The 21,617-nt window shown below is 38.6% G+C and overlaps 3 protein-coding genes across 6 annotated transcripts; 1 reads left to right on the top strand and 2 right to left on the bottom strand.

Moving 5' to 3' along the window:
- Positions 1 to 118: 118 nt before the first annotated feature.
- Positions 119 to 5,639, bottom strand: LOC306752228 (ras-related protein Rab-19-like). 4 transcript variants are annotated; one of them, XM_079235963.1, is made up of 5 exons: positions 5,584 to 5,639; positions 4,677 to 5,069; positions 2,627 to 2,810; positions 1,717 to 1,820; positions 119 to 1,636 (listed from the first exon to the last, which is right to left on the bottom strand). In XM_079235963.1, exons 2-5 carry the CDS (start codon positions 4,869 to 4,871, stop codon positions 1,448 to 1,450), a joined length of 672 nt encoding a protein of 223 aa, XP_079092089.1. In that variant the 5' UTR covers positions 4,872 to 5,069; positions 5,584 to 5,639; the 3' UTR covers positions 119 to 1,447. The 4 variants fall into 4 exon arrangements, with proteins under 4 accessions (XP_079092089.1, XP_079092087.1, XP_079092090.1 ...); XM_079235961.1 differs by lacking the exon at positions 5,584 to 5,639 and adding an exon at positions 5,225 to 5,483; XM_079235964.1 differs by lacking the exon at positions 5,584 to 5,639 and adding an exon at positions 5,225 to 5,483 and having other exon boundaries at positions 4,677 to 5,046.
- Positions 5,640 to 6,588: 949 nt separating this feature from the next.
- Positions 6,589 to 11,057, top strand: LOC306752223 (tetraspanin-8-like; the record flags this gene model as incomplete). The annotated part of the gene is made up of 9 exons (XM_079235954.1): positions 6,589 to 6,669; positions 7,414 to 7,479; positions 7,892 to 8,005; positions 8,163 to 8,237; positions 8,351 to 8,449; positions 9,561 to 9,647; positions 10,061 to 10,120; positions 10,295 to 10,378; positions 10,585 to 11,057. The coding sequence occupies 9 exons, from the start codon at positions 6,589 to 6,591 to the stop codon at positions 10,687 to 10,689; spliced, it is 771 nt and encodes a 256-aa protein (XP_079092080.1). The 3' UTR covers positions 10,690 to 11,057.
- Positions 11,058 to 11,064: 7 nt separating this feature from the next.
- Positions 11,065 to 20,168, bottom strand: LOC306752222 (tetraspanin-8-like). The gene is made up of 10 exons (XM_079235953.1): positions 20,058 to 20,168; positions 18,693 to 18,764; positions 17,474 to 17,590; positions 17,276 to 17,350; positions 16,528 to 16,620; positions 16,069 to 16,161; positions 15,665 to 15,736; positions 14,296 to 14,379; positions 13,259 to 13,402; positions 11,065 to 13,113 (listed from the first exon to the last, which is right to left on the bottom strand). Exons 1-9 carry the CDS (start codon positions 20,115 to 20,117, stop codon positions 13,268 to 13,270), a joined length of 801 nt encoding a protein of 266 aa, XP_079092079.1. The 5' UTR covers positions 20,118 to 20,168; the 3' UTR covers positions 11,065 to 13,113; positions 13,259 to 13,267.
- Positions 20,169 to 21,617: the final 1,449 nt, after the last annotated feature.

Here is a 21,617-nt window from a genome sequence, read left to right as displayed (position 1 = left end):
TGCATTCAGAAGGTTTAACATGCACCCAGAGGGAATGTGGATGCATGGCAGAAAACACAAGTATTCAGTGTGCTGTAGTAGACCAATAAACAACAGCCAACTTCCTTCTGTCTCCCTGCTGTCAATAAGGGCTCAAGCACCCACCACAGTTTATCTCCAATAAGTAATAAGTAACTAAAGCCATTGAATGACTATTTATTGCTTGTCAGATTTGGGGTAAAGGACAAGGCTACTCTTTGTTCCCACAATAGTTCCACATAAATCAATATGGCAGGTTAACTGCGTAAGTGTAAGAAAATAACAATCAGTGCAAGTCCTGCAACATGACCTCCAGACTGGTGTTTGAATAAAGCCGGCCAACTTGGCATTCGCCACAAAGACAGATTAAATCCTTGATGTAAACCTCGTCAGTTACTTCAGCTGGACTGTTGTGAAGTTCAACCTTAATTAAAAGTGCTTTTAAAATGTATTTCCTGCGTTGTGTGTCGGGTTGCACTCAATCACTTGTTTCTTTGTGCAGTCACGGATGTTTTAAATCACCTTTCTATTTATTGTTGAAGGCAATGAGCCCTCAACCTGCAGGAATTGGTCATGTATAACAGCACAGTGCCCTCTAGTGTTCACAATGTAGTGCTCAACAGGAGGATTTCAGGAACACATTCACAGCCTGATATATACATTAATGACAATGTAAGACATAATTTTGTAGTCAAACAAATATTTATAATTCATAGTCTTTTGGCTTGCAGCCGGTTCTCCAAGAGGTTGTCATCCAGAGCACAGCAGCAGAGGATCACAGCTCGTCATAGAGGCACTGCAAGAGGTCATTTGGGTGAAAAATACAGTCTCCTGCGCCATAATAACATCAAATAGTCTTTCCCAGATTTTTAAACATTCTACCAGCAGAGTGAAGCATGAAGACAGCTTTTTGATAACATGTGTTAAGGATAACGTGGCTAAGGCCAGCAGGTGTTGAGGATGCTTGAGTGTTTTGTGATTTCTAACCACCATAATAAAATGCTTTAGATTTTACATTCAGATTTTACATTCATTTTAGTAGTGCAAACTTAAAAAAATGGAATAGTAACAGTCAAACATTTAGAGGAAAATAATGTCCAGGTATAGCTGAGATAAATAAGATCGGTTTCCTGTAACTTCACCCACCACTGTCTCTTGCTCCCCCATTATAAACAGGCCCGGTCCGTGTCCTTGTAGCACCAGCTAACAATTCGCTTGGGTAAGTTAAGCTACAAAAGCTCATTGGAATATACTGAATTGATTTTTCAATACTTAAAAAAAAATTGGAAACTTCAATGCAAACAATCTTGAGGCCTCGCCAGCCTCATTCAACATCCATGCATCCTTGGATCTTCGTCCGTTTCTCTTTTCCACCATTCATAATCAAAAGTGTCCTTGCCCCTCTTCCTCTTTTCTATCCACATTACAATCAGCAACATGTATTCTTCTCTGGTGGTACGTAGGGAGCTGCTAAGCCATCGACAGCCCGAGAGTTGGACCGGAGGAGGAGTCGAGGTGTGTTGCTGCTCTTTAAGTCCTCCTGCTGGACATGGAGGCCGTTACGAGACAGCAGCTCTCTGGCCATCATGATGAAGGCTTCTTCCACATTCTGACTCTCCTTATCACAAAGAAGAAGATAGAGAACTTTAGATTTGAGCCAACTCCTTGGTGATTTACATGCGAAAGCACTCTCATTACCTTTGCTGATGTTTCTAGAGCAGCCAGTATTTCTTTTTCCTTTGCCAGATTGCAGGCTTCCTCAAAAGGAACCTGACGTTCCTGCTCCAGGTCACATTTGTTACCTATGGAGACAATCAGGGAGCGAGAGATGCAAACACAATACCTCAAGATTATCTTAAAAACCAAGTTATTATGATGATCAGTGCGTCTAGTTTACATGCTAGTGCTGTCAGTACTGCTGAAAACCACGTGTGATATTAATTGCCATGTTTTTAAAGTCCTTTTGTTGTAATATATTTGATCCAGTTATTTAAAAGTACACATTTTCCACACAGAATTGATTTGACCTCAAGTCCAAAACTTTACCACAAAACCGATAAAGTGCACGCTGCTATGTGTGCAGATTTACTCAATTTACTCAGTTTTCCTAATTCCATTTAAGTTAATTTAAGGTTAGAAGTTTAGTTTGATTCCACTCTCTGCTCAAAGTCCATACAATAAAATTTAAGGTTTGTAATGTGATGCTTAAAACATTTGAGTGCATCAAGTGCAAAGTATGCACTTAGTTATAGAGGTCTGAGTCAAGTTCAACAAGGTGTTTCGTGAATGTTTTCATGAGCCAACCCAAATTAAGTTGTGTATCTATATTTTTGTATTTTCTCTAGTCAGTTAAGTTAGGTATGGTGCCTTTTGCACAAATTAGAAAATACCACAGCTGAATATTACCAAACATACCAACGGTAAAAAAATATTGCACATTAAACCCACACTTCTCTGACACGCTCTCATTGAAGGGCTATTGCACCAAAACAGCATTATGTTTTCAAATTTTACTTTTTTGTCCACCCTCTCATACAAATCCCTCCCGAAACACAGACACTGTATTCATGCACCTCACATGTAACTAACATGCCAGATCCACACTCACCTATGACAACCAGCATGACATTACTCGCTCCATAGTTCTCCACCTCTTTGATCCAGTTCGCCACTGAGTTAAAGGTCGGGCGTCGCGTGATGTCATAGACGATGATGGCGCCGTGAGCGCTGCGGTAGTAGCTCTGGGTGATCGTACGAAACCGCTCCTGACCTGCCGTGTCCCACACCTGCATCTGTTACACAGACAGTCAAGAACAAGGAATCAGCTGTGACAGCGTTATGTTTCTAATATACATATACATGAATAGACGTATGGCTGATATGCACATGAACAACAACATGACAATAACAACCAAATAACACACACACACACACGCACGCACGCACACACGCACGCACGCACACACACACACACACACACATACTAGTGTATCAGATTCATTGTGTCCCTCTGCAGATTACTCCCTGAGCAACTGAGCAACTGAGCTACTGAGCAACGTGGTAACGGCTGTCTTGGCAACTAATCTAAACTCACCAACTTGGCCAATTTGTTTTCAACGCCATGTTGATGGTTTGAACTCTGTCTACTTTTGTGCATCTGGACAAGCGTAACAACCAAATCAAAGCATCCTTTTTCAGCTGTATTGATAAAGTAAAACGGACAAACCGGAGCTCTCATTCTAACTGATTTATAAAAACATCACACGTCACTTAACTATAACATATTTATTTGGGCTGTCTTTAGATTCTGCAGTTACCTAGTTGGCTTGTCAACAGAACAAAATAGTTGGTGTAGGTGTGTTTGTGTGTGTATTATGTGACAGACTGTTCCTTCCTCCTGGCTAGGGCAAATCTAAACCATGTGACATGAACAAAACAAAACAAAAAGATACATTTTGATATATAAATGACTACATTTGATCATTCTGGGCATCATTACCCACAGTAGTACAGTAAGAGAGAATGCTTGGCTGTGTCGACCCAATGATCACACACCCACCAAATGGCACATGGATGTTAACTGATGGGTTCTCAGAAGTACTCAGGGAACAGGCTGACTTTAGATGAGGAAACATTTGCGGTCTACCTTAGTTCCTTTTTCTATATTAATGACGTCACGGAAAAGTCATACCAGGCTTATTTTTACCCGTGCAAAATCTTGAGCAGAGCAACCTGCAGGACAGGTCCTTCATGTGAGCAGCTGGTCTGACTGGTTTTGGACTGAGTCTAACTGACACTGGAACCAAAGGTCACCTCACACCACTGTGTGTGGTGTCATTTAACCCTAAACCAAGAAAAGTCCATCCCATTGGACAGGAGCTGCAGTTTCAATTTTGAAACATACTTTTCATTTGTTCCAGTTCCAGTGCTAAGCAGTCTTTCAGTGTCAGAGAGAGCTGACTCAACAGCATCCATGATAATGATCGAGGCATTGAGCGCGCATTACTGGGGCATAATCAGGGTTTCTGCAGGGTTGGCCTTGTTAAATGTAAGACTTATCAATACCACATAGAATGCACTTACCAGCTTTAAAGTCATAAGGATACCAATATGATACAAAACAGGATGGATAATATGGCCAAGCATGACATTTTACTATATAACATTATTGTTAATACTTTCGAGTATACAACAATATTGTTAATGATCTAATTGAATTTGGAGCTACACCCTAAACCACATAGAACGCATTAACTCAAAATTATGATTTAATCAAAGTGTTTTTCAGTACTGCCTTTGTCATTTACAACTTCTTTTTAATACCTTATAAGGTCTTTTAGGTGTATATCTTTGAGGTTTTTCAAAACCAAAAGCTACATTGATCATTTGCAGATCATAAAGTAATTCTTTATCTCTTTCTAATGCCAAACTGGGACTTTAAATTACAGTTACATGCTGGTCGGCCTAATCTGACAGCAGTTAACAGCTTCAGTGACTCCAACATTTACTGTGTTCTCAAATGAAATTATGACTCTATGGCTGGTTGCTCAGAAATATCAGCATATGGGTGATTTGATGTTCTATACCTCATATTCTTATCACCACTTCAACACATACATGCCCCAAAAGACTCACTACACACCACACAGAGTGCTCACCTTGACTCTCCTCCCTTCGATATCCACGGTCCGTACAGTGAAATCCACTCCGATGGTGTTCTGTTGTTTTTCTGAGAAAATCCCGGACTTGAAATTCTGAACCAAGCAGGTCTTCCCTACATTAGAGTCTCCGATCAGGATGATCTTGAACAGGAAATCAAACGTGTCATCGTGGTCAGGTCCTGTGGTTTGCATGGTGGAGGTACAGTCTCACAAATGGAGGAAATGCTCTTCCCTTGTACCGTCGATCACTTTGAATGTTTGGACTTTGAGGCCAATAGATGCTAGGTAATCTTTAAGCTTGAATAAAGGCCAACACCACTGTTTCTCCTTTCAGTGAAAGCTACAGTTGGTCACCAGAATAGATTTCCTGCAGCAGGGTGGAAATGGAGCCTGTAAAACCAGTTTAGTGTTTAGAAAGTTTGTCAATATGTAAAATGATACTATTTAAAGGTTAGAAAGTGCCTGACATCCATTTACATCACCAATGTTCTTAAAATAAAACATAAAACAGTCTAAAAGTTGAACAATTTAGAGTGTATGCCTACACTTTGTGAAGTAATGTGGACAAATCAACGGTTCCTGTTTTCAGGGACTAAAAAACTAGAAGTATAATCATTCTGCATTCTCTCTGTCTTGCGTCTCCAGCCAGTTCAATCTGTCTGTTCCCTCGTGTGATCCCTTTTAGTAGAACAAAACGGCCTCAGTCTCTGCTGCTCCTTTCAGCTTCTTCTCAGGTGTTGACCCACTTTGTGGCCCTCAGCGAAAGCACGAGTAAACAGCCCATCCTTTTTGTGCACCTGCACAGGTTCTGGTTAGCCGTCCTTCAAAAGGAAAAAGGAACTTCCTCAATAAAATATAGTTCAAATAGATCCTTGTTTGTAATCCAGGCTCCTGTCCAACCCACCTGCTGTTCTTTAATACACATCAGTTTTCTTCTTTGCCTTATATTTGCCTCTTTCTGTTATCCGTTTTTCCTGTTCTTACTGACTATAGCCTCCTGTGTCTCTCTCTCTCTCTCTCTCTCTCTCTCTCTCCCTCCCCCTCTCTCTCTCTCTCTCTCTCTCTCTCTCTCTCTCTCTCTCTCTTTCAGCACCTGCGGAAACAATAGAAACCCGCCCTACCTGTTCTAGGGAAGTAGCCCAGCCCCTTTATGGCTGTGGGATCCTGGGAAATGCAGTCATTTAACTAAATCTTGTGGGATGTTTTGCAACTCTTGAGATCTCTCACTAGAATTTAAGCTCTGCTAATTTGAACAATTCTTGGCCAAATTTAGGAGTTACTTTGCCCTTCTCTGCTGTTTTGTAGACTCATGGAGACACATACTGGTTGAATAATGACTTGTGTTATAGAATATAAGCAAAATGTTTGGTGTGAATAGCAAACAACATTGCAGAGAGGTTGTGAAAGATTAATGAATGGCCCCTCCACAATATTCAAAATGATAAGCGATGGATGAAAGTATACTTTAGGCCTCCCAATATATTAGGAGCTGCTTAAAATGCAGCATAAGTTAAGAAATAAGAAGAATAACAGACTGCATAAAGAATAGTAGAGACAGTCTTTCTGGATTGTGGTCGAGGTGTTCTGAGGGTGCTAGGTGTGTATTTCAGTAACTCAGTTATTTCCACGGCACTGCTCACGTTATGCACACCCATTGCACCTAAAATTCCTGAATGAATTCCTCTAATCATGCGTGAACATCCATTCACGCGTGATTAGATGTGCGCGTATCTTCTTGATTCCAGTATTTCCGACCGTACGTGAAGGCGTCACAGACCCCTCGCCCAGTACATCACAGTGACGTCCTGTGCGGATAGATAGATGCCCTTACAGTTCTAAACATAGGGCTACAGCCTTAATCTTGTCTTTATGTGAACGGGCGTTAAAAGCCTGGGAGAGAAGAAGCAGGATGCAGCGGAGTGCAGTGGTCGTGGTGGCGGATAAAACGAGCCTGAAAAGGCCGTTTATTTTTGCAAACGCTGTACATATGGTAGGTAGCCTACAATTCATCGCTCTTGAATGCAATTCAAGCCCGGAGGCCTATTGGATCGCATTTTATAGCTTTTTTTTCTGTGATTAAATATTTGTTTTGCTTGCTGTTATTTTGACGCAAATCATCATTCGCCCTATAATTAAGCTAAATAACACTATGCTAGTCCTGTATGTCTGTCTCTCATACAAACCTGCTGCAAATTATTAAGGAGGTAATTCCTGCAGTTCGTTTTATGTTTTATGTAACATGTTTTACGGTTATAAACACAATAAATGATGCGGAAAAACAATCACTGCTAGCATATATTAAAAAGAAGCCATAGTGGTGGTCAGATTAGATTGCATTAACAACGGATATCCATCTATAAATAATCCCCCCTCACGTCGATCTATCCTCAGAAAGAGTATCTGTCACGTCCTTATGATGCTACTATTTACAATGATATTTCTCAGCTGTGAGTTTAGAGTCATGGGCAGATGAGCCTGGATATAGCTGACATTACTGTTCTGTAAAGGTATTAAACTAATCCTGGATATAGCTGTGCCACTGTCTACCATTCGTGCCTACTGAACTATACAACATTTTAAAACAATGGCTGACAAAATAACATTTGCAGATTTAATACGAATTTAGAGACACTGGCATTATAAACCTACTATATGTCCCTTCATTTGCTGTATAGCCTTCTATACTTTTCATGTTTTCTTCCCTTAACACATGTTTATGCTCCTTTCTCCAAAGGCACTGTGCTTCTTCATGTTGACGATGACAGTAGCTTGGCATAGAGACCTGATACAAACTGGCAAAGTAAGACTAACTTCAGATGTTCTTCTGAGCGGATGAAAATGATTTTTCTTGTCAGGCTTCACAAGGGAAAAAAAGAGTTGCTGGGACATCCATGGACAATTTGGGGATTATTAATGCATGGGTTTACATGGTCTTGCGTCAATATTGCTTGAACACCCCACAGCGATGTCGTTTTTATATTACTTTGGAAGACCTGAGTTCAAGCTGTCGTGCTGGCAAGCGTCATGCAGTTGAGGTGTCCTTCGGCAAGACAGTGAATTATCTTCAGATGTTGTAGCTGACCCTGACCTTTGACCTCTTTTGTAGCCACGCTATCTTGGACATACATCTGTGACAACAAAATAAGATGAATATGAACATGGTCAGGCCAGTACATGTATCACTTTGAAGCCAATGTTATTTTTCTCCTCAGCTGGTGTCCAATGTTTCTGTAGTGATAATGTACGTCGTAGAGATCGGCTGCCTGCTGCTCTCGGTGCTCGGTGTGATTGGAGCCTGTGCAGGAAAGAGATGGTGTTTGATTCTGGTAAAAACCTGCTTCATGTCTTTGTATAACACTTTATGTATGTTTTTGTACGATTTTATTTTAACCTGTGAAGGACAAAGTGAATATGTTAAAAATATTTTTTCTGCAAATAATGTATCTCTTTCACTTACTATTGTTGGTTTATCTGTTTGTGCAGTATGCAACTGGGATGGCGGCAGCCAGTCAAACAATAATTGTCAGAACAGCTCTAAGTTACCAAGATGTTTATGAGGTATGGTACTGCCCTGCATGCTTTTACGAGCAAATTCAGATTTTTACAACATTGTATGTACCCTTATGGTATTTTTTTTACTAGGCTAAAGTATGTCTTGATTTCTCCCTCAGAAACGTGTGGTCCGTGAGGAGTCAAAGCTGCTGTCCATGATGCCACTTACTGGAACCAGCAAAGCCAACAGGACCCTGCTGTATAGTATTCAACAAGAAGTAAGGTGTTTTTATTATAATGTTTTTTTAAGCTTGATTCATTGGGCAGGTTTTTTTAATGTACAATCCAGATAATACATTCTGGAGATTGAAAATAAATAAAACTACTTCTAACGGTATTTTTGTTCACCACACAATTAAACAGTGTCCCAGCTGTCCACCTTTGAAAGCTTATACAGAATATCTCAAATAATTTACACTATTAGTATTTTGATACTTAATACTTGCTTATTTTATTATTTGTCTTTCTTCAATTTGTGTGCTCCCAGTTTTGTAATTAGAGTTCCCATAATGCTTTGGAGCATGTAAACAGGAAGAACAATGTTGCAATGGTGTCAGGTAGTTAGCTACCTGTGGCCTACAACTTGAGCCCCGTTTTTAAGCCAATTTGTTCACACTTACAGAAATTAGCACCATTTAAAAGTATGCCGAATGAACTATTACCAGTCCTTGTTTGCAGTGAAACCACAGTTATACAGAAAACCATCCCTAGTTTACTTTGATAAAAACCTGAAAACTGGATTATTTTCAGGCAAGTTCTGTTTTCATCTTTTCCCCTCATTTTAAAGTCGATTTATGGATGTGTATTCGCGAAGAACATTGGATATAATGATGTCCTCATTAAGTGCAAGTCACACGTTTCGTAACAATATGCAATATTGTCTGTGTGTCGAAATTTAAAGTAAATGACTACGAGAACGTTGACCGTTCTCGAACTCGCTTTTACGCGAAAAGCTAGAAGGATACAATGCAAATACATCTATGGAGGCTGCTTAAAGAGGACAGGCAACGTATTTGTCGGACTTTACTATAAATTATAACCTGACACACAAGTCGCAGATAGCACCCTATGTGGTGAACACACGTGAATGAGTATTCTGAAGGGCGTGTCTGGGCAAGCAGGTGTGTCTTATCTTAAAGAGCCAAGAGGTACTCGCTTACCCGGATGATGGGAATGCCAGGATCTGCAGACAAGTATATGTGCTTGCTAATGCATTTTATTCTGGTGTGTGTGTGTGTGTGTGTGTGTGTGTGTGTGTGTGTGTGTGTGTGTGTGTGTGTTTGTGTGTGCGTGCGTGTGTTTTTTTGTGTGTGTTTTTGTCACCTCCAGTTTGAGTGCTGTGGTCTTATTGAAGGCTATAAAGACTGGGGTTCCTCCATCCCTGCCTCCTGTAACTGTCACTACCCAGGAAAATGTGTGAGTATCTCCCTTTGTATAAGCAAAATATAATCAGTGAAGATGACTCTCAGGATTAGGATTTCTGGTCCTGTAGCCACACATTATCAAAAATGTGTTGTGTATGAGTTTGACCAGATAACTACAGTAGAGCTGAACCATATTATGATATACAATATCTAAAAATACATGAAAGTAGCTCTACAATATTTAATAAATGTTTGCAGTCCAATTGCAGATCACAGCAACAACATTAGAGAAGTAACATGTTATGACCACTGATGGACAAAACCGTATAAATAAGGAAATGCAAAAGGGAGTGAATTAATTTAAACATTTTAATTTGTCTTCCGGTTATTGATGTTGCACCAACCTTTCACCAGTGAAGCTTAATTTTGTCATGTTATGTCATGGGACTTTGTACTCCTCTCCAGATTCGACTACGAGGCAGCGCCACACTGGGGGCGCCAAAGAACCAGTACGTTTATCAAGAGGTAAAACATGTTTAAGACTGTTTTGAAAGTAAATTACAGCAGTGGTTCCCAACTTTTTTGGCTTGTGTCAAAATGGCCAAATGAGCTGCAGTATACCCAGATCAGTTATTTTGTACATACAATTATAACTACTTTTTCTAAGCCTTAACAATAAACCTGCACTTTTTTCCACAGCCCTGTCTTCCAATTTATTCTTCTGAACTGAAGCTTGCATTCTCATTGGCGATGGCTGTGCAGTTTGGAAGTGGAGTATTTTGGGTGAGTCTTTTTACACATTTATGTTTTAGAGTACTTCACATGGCTACTAATGCACAAAGAGGGTTGAATTATTGATCTAATATATGCCAGATAATTTTCATTATACAAATGCATACAAATAAATGCTTCCTGTCATGAAGAATACCTAATGATAGCCATTAATGAGCCCCACAACATGTGTGTAACTCCTTTGCTTCCCTTGCCAGGTGGTTCTACTCATTATGAGCGTCAAGCTGATGGGCCAGATAAAAAGAAAACAGGAGTTCATAGCTCTTCTCCAATCAAACAGATATGTTCCTGGTGCCTTCTAGTCACCTAACGCTAGTATGTTTTGATACACGCTTCAAATTAATATCAAGCATACCATATTTGTATTTGCACATGTAAACACATTATGATGTATACCATATCCCGTCTATTTTGTGCTATAGCAACATGTGTTTTTCTTTCTTTCTGTTAATGCATGTTACTGATATTGAAAAGTAATCTACATGCAAAGATCAATTTCAAATGACTTTTTTTTGTTTTGCCTTACTGCTGTAAAACATTGCAATTTATTGAAATGAACTGTCTTGTAAAATGTGCTGAATATTAATATAATCAGCACATTTTCAGATGCTTTTGTTCAAAATGAATATCTTACCAAGCATTAATCAGCCATCTGTTTTTATTGAGTAGCTGGAGCCAATCCCGTCATTTTGTTATTTACAGTAAGTGTTGTCTTATCTGGAATATATTCAGATATTATTTATCTCCATTTCCTTCATACCCGCATACATCACTTAGTGTTTGAAAAGACAGATATTAATCAAATTGAATCTACTGTACCTCAATTACTCAATTAATGGGTTTAATTCAACACTTGTCGACTGGACCAACGTCTTTTAAACACATATATTTCAATATTCATACTTGTCTTAAGCTCACTTATTGAAATGTCAGCATTAGAGCAACCAATAATCTTTAAGCAAATAATAATATTAATAACCCTTATGTAGCACCTTTCTTAAACAGTGTTTACAAAGTGCTTTGATTGAAATATAATCATATATTTATTATTGAGCAATGTATTTTCTTGGGTAAATAATCAGGTTGGACAACGGAATGAGCCACAGCTCTCATTAGGACAACAGAATGTCTTGATGCCTTGTTATGCACAATGTATATTTGAAACTCCATCACTCCATTCAGTTGATCTTAAAGCACATTTAGTAGGTAAACGCTACGCACTATGAGGAGAAGGGATTCTGTTTGGTTGCACATTCAGTAGACATGCAGTTAATCCTCAGATGTTTTGCACCCAGAATTTGATTTCAAGGTTTGGAGACATTTGGGCAATGCCTCTGCAGACAGGTTGTGAGAGACTCTTGTAGGAAAGCGCGTCACCAATATTCTTGCAGAGACTGTAACATCCCTACTGAAGCCACTCTCACCGAAGAAGCCTTTACGCCACATCACTCCTAATATGACTTGCTGCATGAGCTGCCTGCGGCGGAAGTGTCTCCTTGACCAATATATTGTCAAAATGAATTTCATCTGAAACAGCAGATCCAATGTCTACCTGTGCACTTTAACCATTAATGCCTAATATACAAGATCTAGCTAAATATGGTATTTTTATTTCTGTCATACACAGTTGTTTTTTTTAATTTATGGAATGAACGTATGTAATATTTTGTAAATAGCAGGAATAAAATATGTGATTCTTGTTCCTTCTTTGAAATTGTTTCTGAAAAACGTACATTTATCCAAGTACTTTAAGATTGTGTGGTACGTGTACTTGAATATTTCCATGTTATGCTATATTAGATGCTCCAACCCATTTTATAGGGACATGTACTTTTTACTCCACTCCATTTTTCGTGACGACGTATTTTAACATTGAACTATGCTAATTCTTCCATTGTTTGGTTCATGCGAGAGAAAATAACTTGACAGCAGAGATGTAAGCTTGCCAACCAAAGGGGGCAGGTTAGATACGATTGATCACAGGATGTCGTCAATGTCAGTAAGGTCACACAGTTATCTGTTCTCCTTTCTCATCCTGCAATGAACCGAAAGTATCTCATCCTCAAAATGCTCTTACATGCAATATCGTTGATGGGATGGAAAGTGGCAGCTGCACTGCTCCAGATCTTGAACAGTATATCGGGTGCACCGTAGCGGCAAGAACCAAAGAAACAAAGCGCGTGTCTCAGCGAGAAGCCATCAGCTATTTGTCTTTGTTTCTCTCATACAAGTATGTACCATGACATTATAACAAACTGTACTATAGAACTTTGAAAGTGCTCCAGTAGCTTCTCTAATCAAAATGTGATTGACAAAAACTTTAACATTTAGCTTACATTTAGCTTACAGAAGATTACAGAACGCTACACAACCATAAAATACAGACACTCAATAAAACTAAAGCTATAACACATTCATAGTGTACATATTTCTGCAGTAACAGTATCAGTGCTTTTATTAAATCCACATTTCTTTTATCCGTCTCATTTGAATTGCTTTCTCTATTATCATATCTTATAATACAACTTATTTTGCCGCTTGCAGAACAAATGTGCAAAATGATACCACACCTCTCTTGTATAGGAGAAAGGTGTAGGTCTCAGACTTATTATCAGGCTTATACTGTATATATCTGTGCATATTACAAAGAAAATACTCTCACAGTGTGTCTTGTTTCTGGCCATTTTCACAGCCCAGTTTTCCCATTGTGTAAACATGTACTGCATCTTCAGGGATGACAAGAGTGAATAACGGTTACATGGTTTTACCATTCATACTAACCAAACATAAAACAGAAATAATCAAATGTACATGTTTTTCATGCAACATGTGAAATATTAAAACATCATAAAACACTTTGTATCGTCCTACCAATCCCAATCAGGTGTCCTCTGCTAGCTCTGTGAGAGCCGCGTAGTTGCCTGCTTTGGCTTCTGCACTGTAGACCACCACCGGGACGTCTTCCTTCTTACACAGCCGACACAAGATTAATATACACAGCACCACTGACAATACCTGAAGGACAGAGAAACAAAGATGGTCCTTTCAGTCTTACAGTATTCATCTTTTGTTTTGTCCTATGACGATAATCATTGTTTGGAATAGAGCTGCAGCTTTAGAAAGAGACTGAGGGGGGCAGAAAAGACAAAGCAAACACTGACAGACATGTTGATGCGTCACAAGTAAGAACAGCACAGGTGTAAATGATCAAATAGTTAACGATGGCTGAATCGCTTTAGCTACAGAGTCAACATTAATGTTATTGGTAACACCTGTGCTTTTCCTACTGAAGCGTGAGGGTTATGTGTTCTTATATAGTCAGACATTTTTTGAATAAGCAGATTTACCCCAGAGCTATATTTCATTTTGATTATTGAAGCAGGTATTCCTGTCAGGTTTCATATAAAACCGTCACCAATAAGATAGGGAAACCTGTACCGCCAATGTTGATTGAGTGAGTTATACCAATTAAACAATGTTATATTATTCTAAGATCTTATTATTAGTGTAATAGAGTGTGTCTACACTATTAATGACACTATTGCAAATGTTGGGAAAGGGCCTTGCTTTTTTTAAAAGCTTTTTTTCAGCTACACTCTTTATCCCAGGAATATTTGCCAACTTCCAGAACAGCTACTCAACGGATGTGAGGTGAGATTGTTTGTGTTGCAGTTTCTGAGTTCAAGATTTAATTTTGAACCTCCACTTTTAAGGCCAAGAAAAGTTATTTAAGTGATTCCACTTAAAATCTGATTGTGTCTTATTGTTAATGAGGACTAGCCTTAAGAACAAAAGAGCAAAATGAAGGACACACACAGAACAAGGGATAGTGAAGTTAGAGTGGCTAGGAAGCAGGTAGACGGGCACAAACATGACAGACACATATATTGTAGATTGACAATACATACCCATAATAATATGACTCCCAGGAGTATGGCCATTGTAGCATCAAAGACCTCCATTACATGAGCAATCAGGTATGGGAGGCAAGACTGAAAAAGGAGAGCACATCAAACAATGTAACTTTACGAGTGCAATGCTTCATTTAAAGGGGTCAGAAGACACTAAAAAGGCTGGAAACCAGTTTCAGACAAGAGATACAGATATTTTACACACTTCTTTGAATTTATTAGGATTTTAGAGGTATTACATAGCAGGAGTTTTAATAAATACAGCAAACTGAAACAATACAGGACACAGCATGCCAGAAAAAAACAATGTTGCAATTCATGAGATTGGTCTCTTTTAGGTCCCGGTTGATGTTCTGATTGTCACAAGGAAAACTCTAAAATGCTACATTTTGGAAAATTATTTTTATACTTGAGCTTTATCAGTTTTTTTGATGTTGTAAATGAAAAGTATTTTCTGTTTCAACACAGAGACAGCCTATAGTATAGGCGCTACAGGTGAATAGAAGCACCATCCATCCATAGGGGTGTCCAAAATGAATAAAGAAAAAACATTCTAAATGTATAACTTTTACGATTTTTTAATAATACTATTCTGATACTATTATTTAGAAGTGTTGCAATAAAAGCCGACAACAACATTACTACTGTCCCTATTTGACCTTGAGTGAGTGACATTGACCGTGAATTAAAAAAGGATTAACATCAGTAACCTCATATATATGTATCAAATCAAAATGAGCAAAACCCCAGGAAGAAAAACAAGAAGAGAAGTGGAGGAAAATCATCAAAAAGATAATGTGAGGATTAAAAAGATTATCTAGTGAATAGTTGTTACAGTTGAAGCAGAGTGCAAGCATACTTTAGACAATAGTAACATTCTCCAATGTACTCCCACCTGAAATGTATTAGGGAAAGTTGGAAAGACTATTCATGTGTTTGGGATTATCCTCCATCATAACATTGAAAAAAAAAAGTTGTTTCCTATACATGTGCGATTGATAGAAATACAGTTTTGGGGGTTTTGTTTTGTTTCTCAAATAAATAAATAAAACAATCCCAAAAACATAAAACTATTCAGTCTCTTTGTGAGTGTATGAACACTGTTGTATCACTGTTTCAAAACTTTTCAACCAAAAACTAAAAGAATCCACATCTTTTTGAGGAATCAATGTATTTCTGTTTTTTATTGTTTTTAATAGCTGTCTTGAAATTGAAATATATATATAAAACATGGTCAAATTCTATGGTATTTCACTCAAGCTTTTTCTTGCATTTTAGTTATAATCTATTGGCAATCATTAATACAGTAACAGTTTGCAAATAACTTGTAAATGTAGAAAATAAACAATTAGATTGTTTGTATTACCTCTTTATAAATCATGATGGGCTGGTCATCGATCTTGTGCTCAAACAGACTGCTGTTTCTGGGAGCTGCCACCTGGAAGACACAGACATAACTCAAAGATCACCAGTTATTACAATTCATCGTGAGGCAAAAGGAATATACTATATGTATATATAGAATATTCAAATACAATTCAAAGCAGTCACACATTGATGTGTGTACGAGATGACATTAAGTCATCCAAAGGTTTTAGAATCACACTACTCTGACCCTCAAATGTCAAGGTCATAGTGGCCTTGGATGAAACTCAGGGGGTCGACGGGCCTTTTTTGATTTACTTGCCATGTTAAACTTTAATTGAGCCATAATAATAATACAAAAATTGGTCTTGATACACAAGAGAATGGAGTAGCATTCACTCTCACACATGGCTTAGTGGGCTCCTCCGCGCACAAGCAGGATTCTGGGATGTTGTAGCCCCAATCCAGGTAGCCCTGATCCAGTCCACAGCACTGCAACTGAGAAGATGGAAGGGTGGCGGATTACTGCAATGCACAAGATCTTCAGACTTTACTCTGTTCAACTGCAAGACTCTTTTTGAGTTGACTGCTCAGAGTAACTTTATCCGGAGAGCACATGCCTCTGTGTTTGATCCTCCACATCCATACTATCTGTGGACATATCATGCTTTCCCTATTACAAAAACATAATTCATTTTATATCAATTTGTTAATGTTGGTGGTGGTGTGGTGTGTGCTGTTTGGGTTTTAAGTTGGGTTTTTACCTTCTAAAGCAATTGGAACTACTTCTGTATGAGATTAAAAATAAAGAGGGGCCAAAAATATGCTTGAATTTAACTCCCACACCCACACAAGGTTACCTACTTTAATCTGCACAATCCTCAAGGTGTCATTCATCTCACTGGTATTATTCTGCGACAGCATTTGTCGGTAATGCATCTTCAGATGTTCAGCCACCTGCATGACAACACAAAATAATATAAATAATTCATAATTCTTGTTACCTGTTTTTACCATTGGTCGCCATTGCAACTGTAAATTGAATATAAAGCTTGACATGCGTAGCAACACAAACAACACAAGGTAGCGTTGGCCTAACTGTAAACTGATCCTTGCTGTCTGGTAGCCCTTTAAGTACTTCAAGAGGTTTAAAAGGAGCAGTGTGTAGCATTTACAGGGATATATGGTCTGAAATAGAATATAACATTCATATCACCTGAAAATAAGACTCAGAATGTGTTTCCATTAGTTTAGCACTTGCATGGTATGTCTACACGGAGTCGCCATGTTTCTGTAGTAGCCCAGAACAGACAAACCGGACAATTAATCTAGTGTTTTCGCAACATCCAATTTATAGTTCTACTACATGCTTGGCACACGAGAGTTTCCTTTGGTTGCAATCTGCAACCTCCCTACTAGATGCCGCCAACTCCTACACACTGGTCCTTTACAGTAAGCAATAAATCAAGAGTTTTCCTCTTTTGTTTCTGTAATAGTTTCATTAGGAATTTAGTTTTTGATACAGCCTGCTACTCATAGTCTGTATATAGTTATCGGTTCTAAAAGAAATGTCACCAAAGGACAACACATGTCAGAGTCAACTTTGCAATACCTCTGATCGCCGCGCCAGTGCTTGAATATCTCTTGTAATCCAAAACAGAGTAAAGAGGATCATTCCAACTACAAACTGAGACACACACATATACAGACATGAGCAATCAGATTCTTGGAAAAGATTAAGGACATTTATAATTGTTTATTACTACATCTATTAACTATGTAATGTATGTTTGTTTTTTTCTTCACCCACCATTATAAGTGCCCACTTCTTCTCTTTGCAAGCACCATACATACCAATGGTGGCCAGGATCAGAGCTATAATGGAAATACTATACGTCAACTGAAGGCCGGGGAGTAACTCGTCCATCTGTGCAGAGAACAGCAGGGTCGGTGAGCAGAAAAAAAGATGAGCATGCATGCTGGCTGCTGAAGAATCCAAATTGTTGCCTTTTAGCTCCTGAGGTCAATCTTGGCAGTTTCTACACAGATTGCAACTACCGGTATGTCAAATATTCTGAATGTCAGGGTGAGTTTAAGTAAACATCTACACAGAGCAGGATTATTCTAGCACTGTTACTGTACACAATGAGTTCAGTATTTACATGGCGTTCATACATTATTTACTGAAAGACATAAGGAATCAAGCACCTTCACCGCATTCAGGTGTTCTATGTGTATACAGTCACATTGAGTGAGGACATTTTGCAAAATATTGAATTGATAACAAGGAATTAAATAATTCAGAGGGATGGGAGCTTAAGCAAGGCACTAACAAATTATGTATGTGCCTCGAATATTGCAGTAGATCCTTTCTAGATTGATAGATGGCTTTAGAGGACACCGTTATCTTCTTATGGGCTGGAATAGTATACAAACATATAAGGTCGTGGACTCAGAGTTGGACTTTTACCCTTTCTTTTATGTGTGTATTTTGATTCATGGTGTTCTTCAGGAAAATATATATAAAGCTTTCAATAGGAACAAAAAAGTGTGACGTTTGACAAGTCACCATTCAGTTACTGAGTCTGGTATTACGTGTATGTGCAGCGCTAAAAATACAGCAATACAAATCCGAAGGAGCTCATTTTAGGCATATGAAACAGAAGTTATTAGTTAAAGGACCATACCAGTGTTTTTTTCAAATTTAAGCTCTTGCAATATGCCACATGTCACAATTTAAAAATGCAAGCCGTACAGCTTTAGATTTGGATGTATTCCACAGGGAACCATTTATTCCAATTAATTTCTGTACAGCAGAAAATCTGGTCACTATAGTCTGCTCAGGGATGCCTGAAACCGCATGAGAAATACATCAAATAAAATGTTTAAACAGTAACAGAAAATACAATACAGAAAATAGTTGATGCTGGTTTACTATGATGTAAAGAATACATTGTGGAAGGCTTTGCAAAACCACTGATAACCACTTAACCCCTTAATGTATGAGAACTATGTTGAGTATGAGTTACCTCCTCATCCTCCCCATTGTAGACGTGTCCGTGGGTAAACAGAGTGGCTGCCAACAGCAGAGCACCCAGTATCTGCAACAGCAGCAACACACTTCATTATTCTTTATACTTTCAGTATAAAGTTAGCAGAAAAGCCACCCTTCAAGACAAATTGGATTGCATAAATCCACAATGATATGGTTATGATGGCCATGAAATACATGCATCTTCAGCTGGAAGTGGACAATGTTGAAGAATAAGCATATGTAACCTCATGAAATGTGTGCACGTCCAATAAATCATTAGAGATTTTCCCAGAAAACTATGAACTTTGACTGAATGCCAACATGTTCGATCTGTTGTACAAACATGTTGTGACTTGCAAAGAACAGTCAATGACCGGCCTGGGAGTCGACCGGATCTCGACAGGAAAGCAAGGTTATGTGGTAGCGAGTGGTAATGAAAGAAAGAGATATGTAAGGAAGCATCAGTCCAGATGTTTTAGGGGTGATTGCTAACATCTGGGAAAAGGTGGCGTAACAGGAGGTATATAATTCAGGTTTATAGGGAATCTGCTCGCTTGGAAATGTTGAACTTGTTGAACAAGCATACAGAATTGTATTATTGAACAAGCAATAAAAGGCTCGTCGCTGGTTGCCAGAAATCAAAATCCTGTCTTTCCAGTTTCATTTGCCACAACAACAAGTGCACTTCGATGCATGGTGCAGTCCAAACATGTCTACAATTAAGTTTCCAAAACCCAAAGGGACGTCTTCAAACAACTCATGCAGTCAAAATCATGAAAAGCAGCATGTTGCTCACACAGCTTGAAAACGTACACTTATTCCCATTCAGATTGTTTGTGTTTCTTTTTATTGTTTGGTTTTTATTTTGTTGATATATAATTCAAGAATATCTTTAAGATTTGAGCTACAATTACTGTAAAACATATAGCCAAAGAGAGGTCTAGGTGTTACAAAACTGCTGAGGCATTAGTACTAACAAAGTACTTAACAATGTTGTTCATCATGTCCAGGAGATATATTTTATTTACAGTACCATCATGTCCTTTTTCCTTTCATCCACTTGGGGTTCCCTTTCCCCCCTAAATGTTGAATCCAGCTTTTTTTAAATAAACATTTTCATATACAGTCCCTCTGGTTTGCAATAAACTTTAGCTGCAGTGCTAATGCCAACAATTAAGGCAAAATACAACATCACATTTCTTTAGCAAATGGCACTGAAAACAATTGAAATCATTGACTTGCAGATTCAAGTATCTGATCCAACAGCTGGCATATTTATACTTACACAGGTAACTGGCACTTGCTAAACACTGGTTTTATTTGACTATGAACATGTTCTGTTATGTGTAAAAACACTTACCCCAATCAAACTTATCACAAAAATGCAACTCCCTTTCAAGTAGACGTTCACTTTCCCCATGTTGATGCACTTGAATGTAAGTCGAACACAGTTTAAAGTTTTCCAATAGTAGAAATTGAAATGCTTTAGAGATTTGTAATGCTGATTTTATTAAAGAACGTACACCCGTTGCACCCTGGTTTTGACAGGGGTGTAGGAGGAGGCAGCTCCCCATGATTTGCTGGTATAAGGTCCTCCCATCTGGAGGAGTGTTTGCATGTCTGTGTGTGTGTGTGCGTGTGTGTGTGTGTGTGTGTGTGTGTGTGTGTGTGTGTGTGTGTGTGTGTGTGTGTGTGAGTGTGTGAGAGTGGAGTTGGAGAAGAGAAGGGATTCATTTATTTCATTTCATGACACAAGGGTTGTTTTTTCTTAGCTTTTTTATTTAGTTTACTGTGCTGACTTCACTTCATTGTGTGTGTGTGTGGGTGGTGGTGGTGGTGGTGTGAGGGGGGGGGGGGGGGGGGGGGGGGGATAAAAGAGAAAGACTGGCAGTGTTTCTGTTGTTACAGTGAAAAGGTGACTAATCAAACCTGATAATGTTACCAGTGAAAGACCTGATCCTGAAGAAATCAGTGCTGCAAGTGGCATCAAATTCTTATTTTTCTATTTGTGTGCTTCTGTGAGTGAACTTGCCTTCAGCTCGGTCCCATAAAGTGCTTTTTGTCTGCTGTTGTTTTGGATACAAACAAAGGAACGACTGTATAGTGAAACGCTGTATTAGATGACCTCCCATCAGAGACCCACACACAGACATATGAACACACACACACCATACATCCACCCATCTATGTCATTGCTGCAACAGTATTGTTCCCTGGAGTTCCTGAAGAAGGATTTCAATTGTTAAAGCAGATCCAGAGTGAAGCATTTCCTGATGGAGCATAGAGACATCTGGAGAGCATGATCAACACACTCTAAAACAGACATCCAAATCTGCATATGCTCAAAACTCATCCAAAAGTTTCAGTCAACTTCACCAGCGCACATCCACAAAGTCATTGACACACACATGTGGGACATTCTGTGTCTCAGAGGATGTTGGTGGGTCGAAGGACACACCAGTATTTAATTTACGGCATATGTGATTGACTAACTTTCCAAACTTTGTTTTCTCCCTTTCCATGTTTGAATGATAAAGTCAGAAATATATTGATCTCAGAATATTACCTTAAATGTAATGTTTTGGTCACAAAGCTAACTGACAATACTGGACGCCACATCAGTATCGAGCAACACAATAATCCCTCATGGCAGATGAGGACAAATAGTAAATCACTCGCAGTGTCATGATGTCATGTCGTCTGTAGTTCTGGAGAACTTTGTAGAAAAGCAATAATTGCTGGGCTGCCCCTTTAAAAATAGCATGTAACAAAATGATATAAAATAAATAAGTTTATAAAGTGATCACCAAAGTCAACAGGCAAATGTTGCAGAATAAGATGTTTATGTGAAAGACATACTTCAGATGCATAATGTATGTCTTTGAGGGATTTTCTGTACTCGACCATATTACTGATTCAG

Source organism: Taurulus bubalis (assembly GCF_910589615.1).
Source record: "Taurulus bubalis genome assembly, chromosome: 20".
Taxonomy (NCBI): Eukaryota; Metazoa; Chordata; class Actinopteri; order Perciformes; family Cottidae; genus Taurulus; species Taurulus bubalis.
Note: the sequence above shows the minus strand (reverse complement) of the source record. Positions and strands in the feature narration are given on the sequence as shown.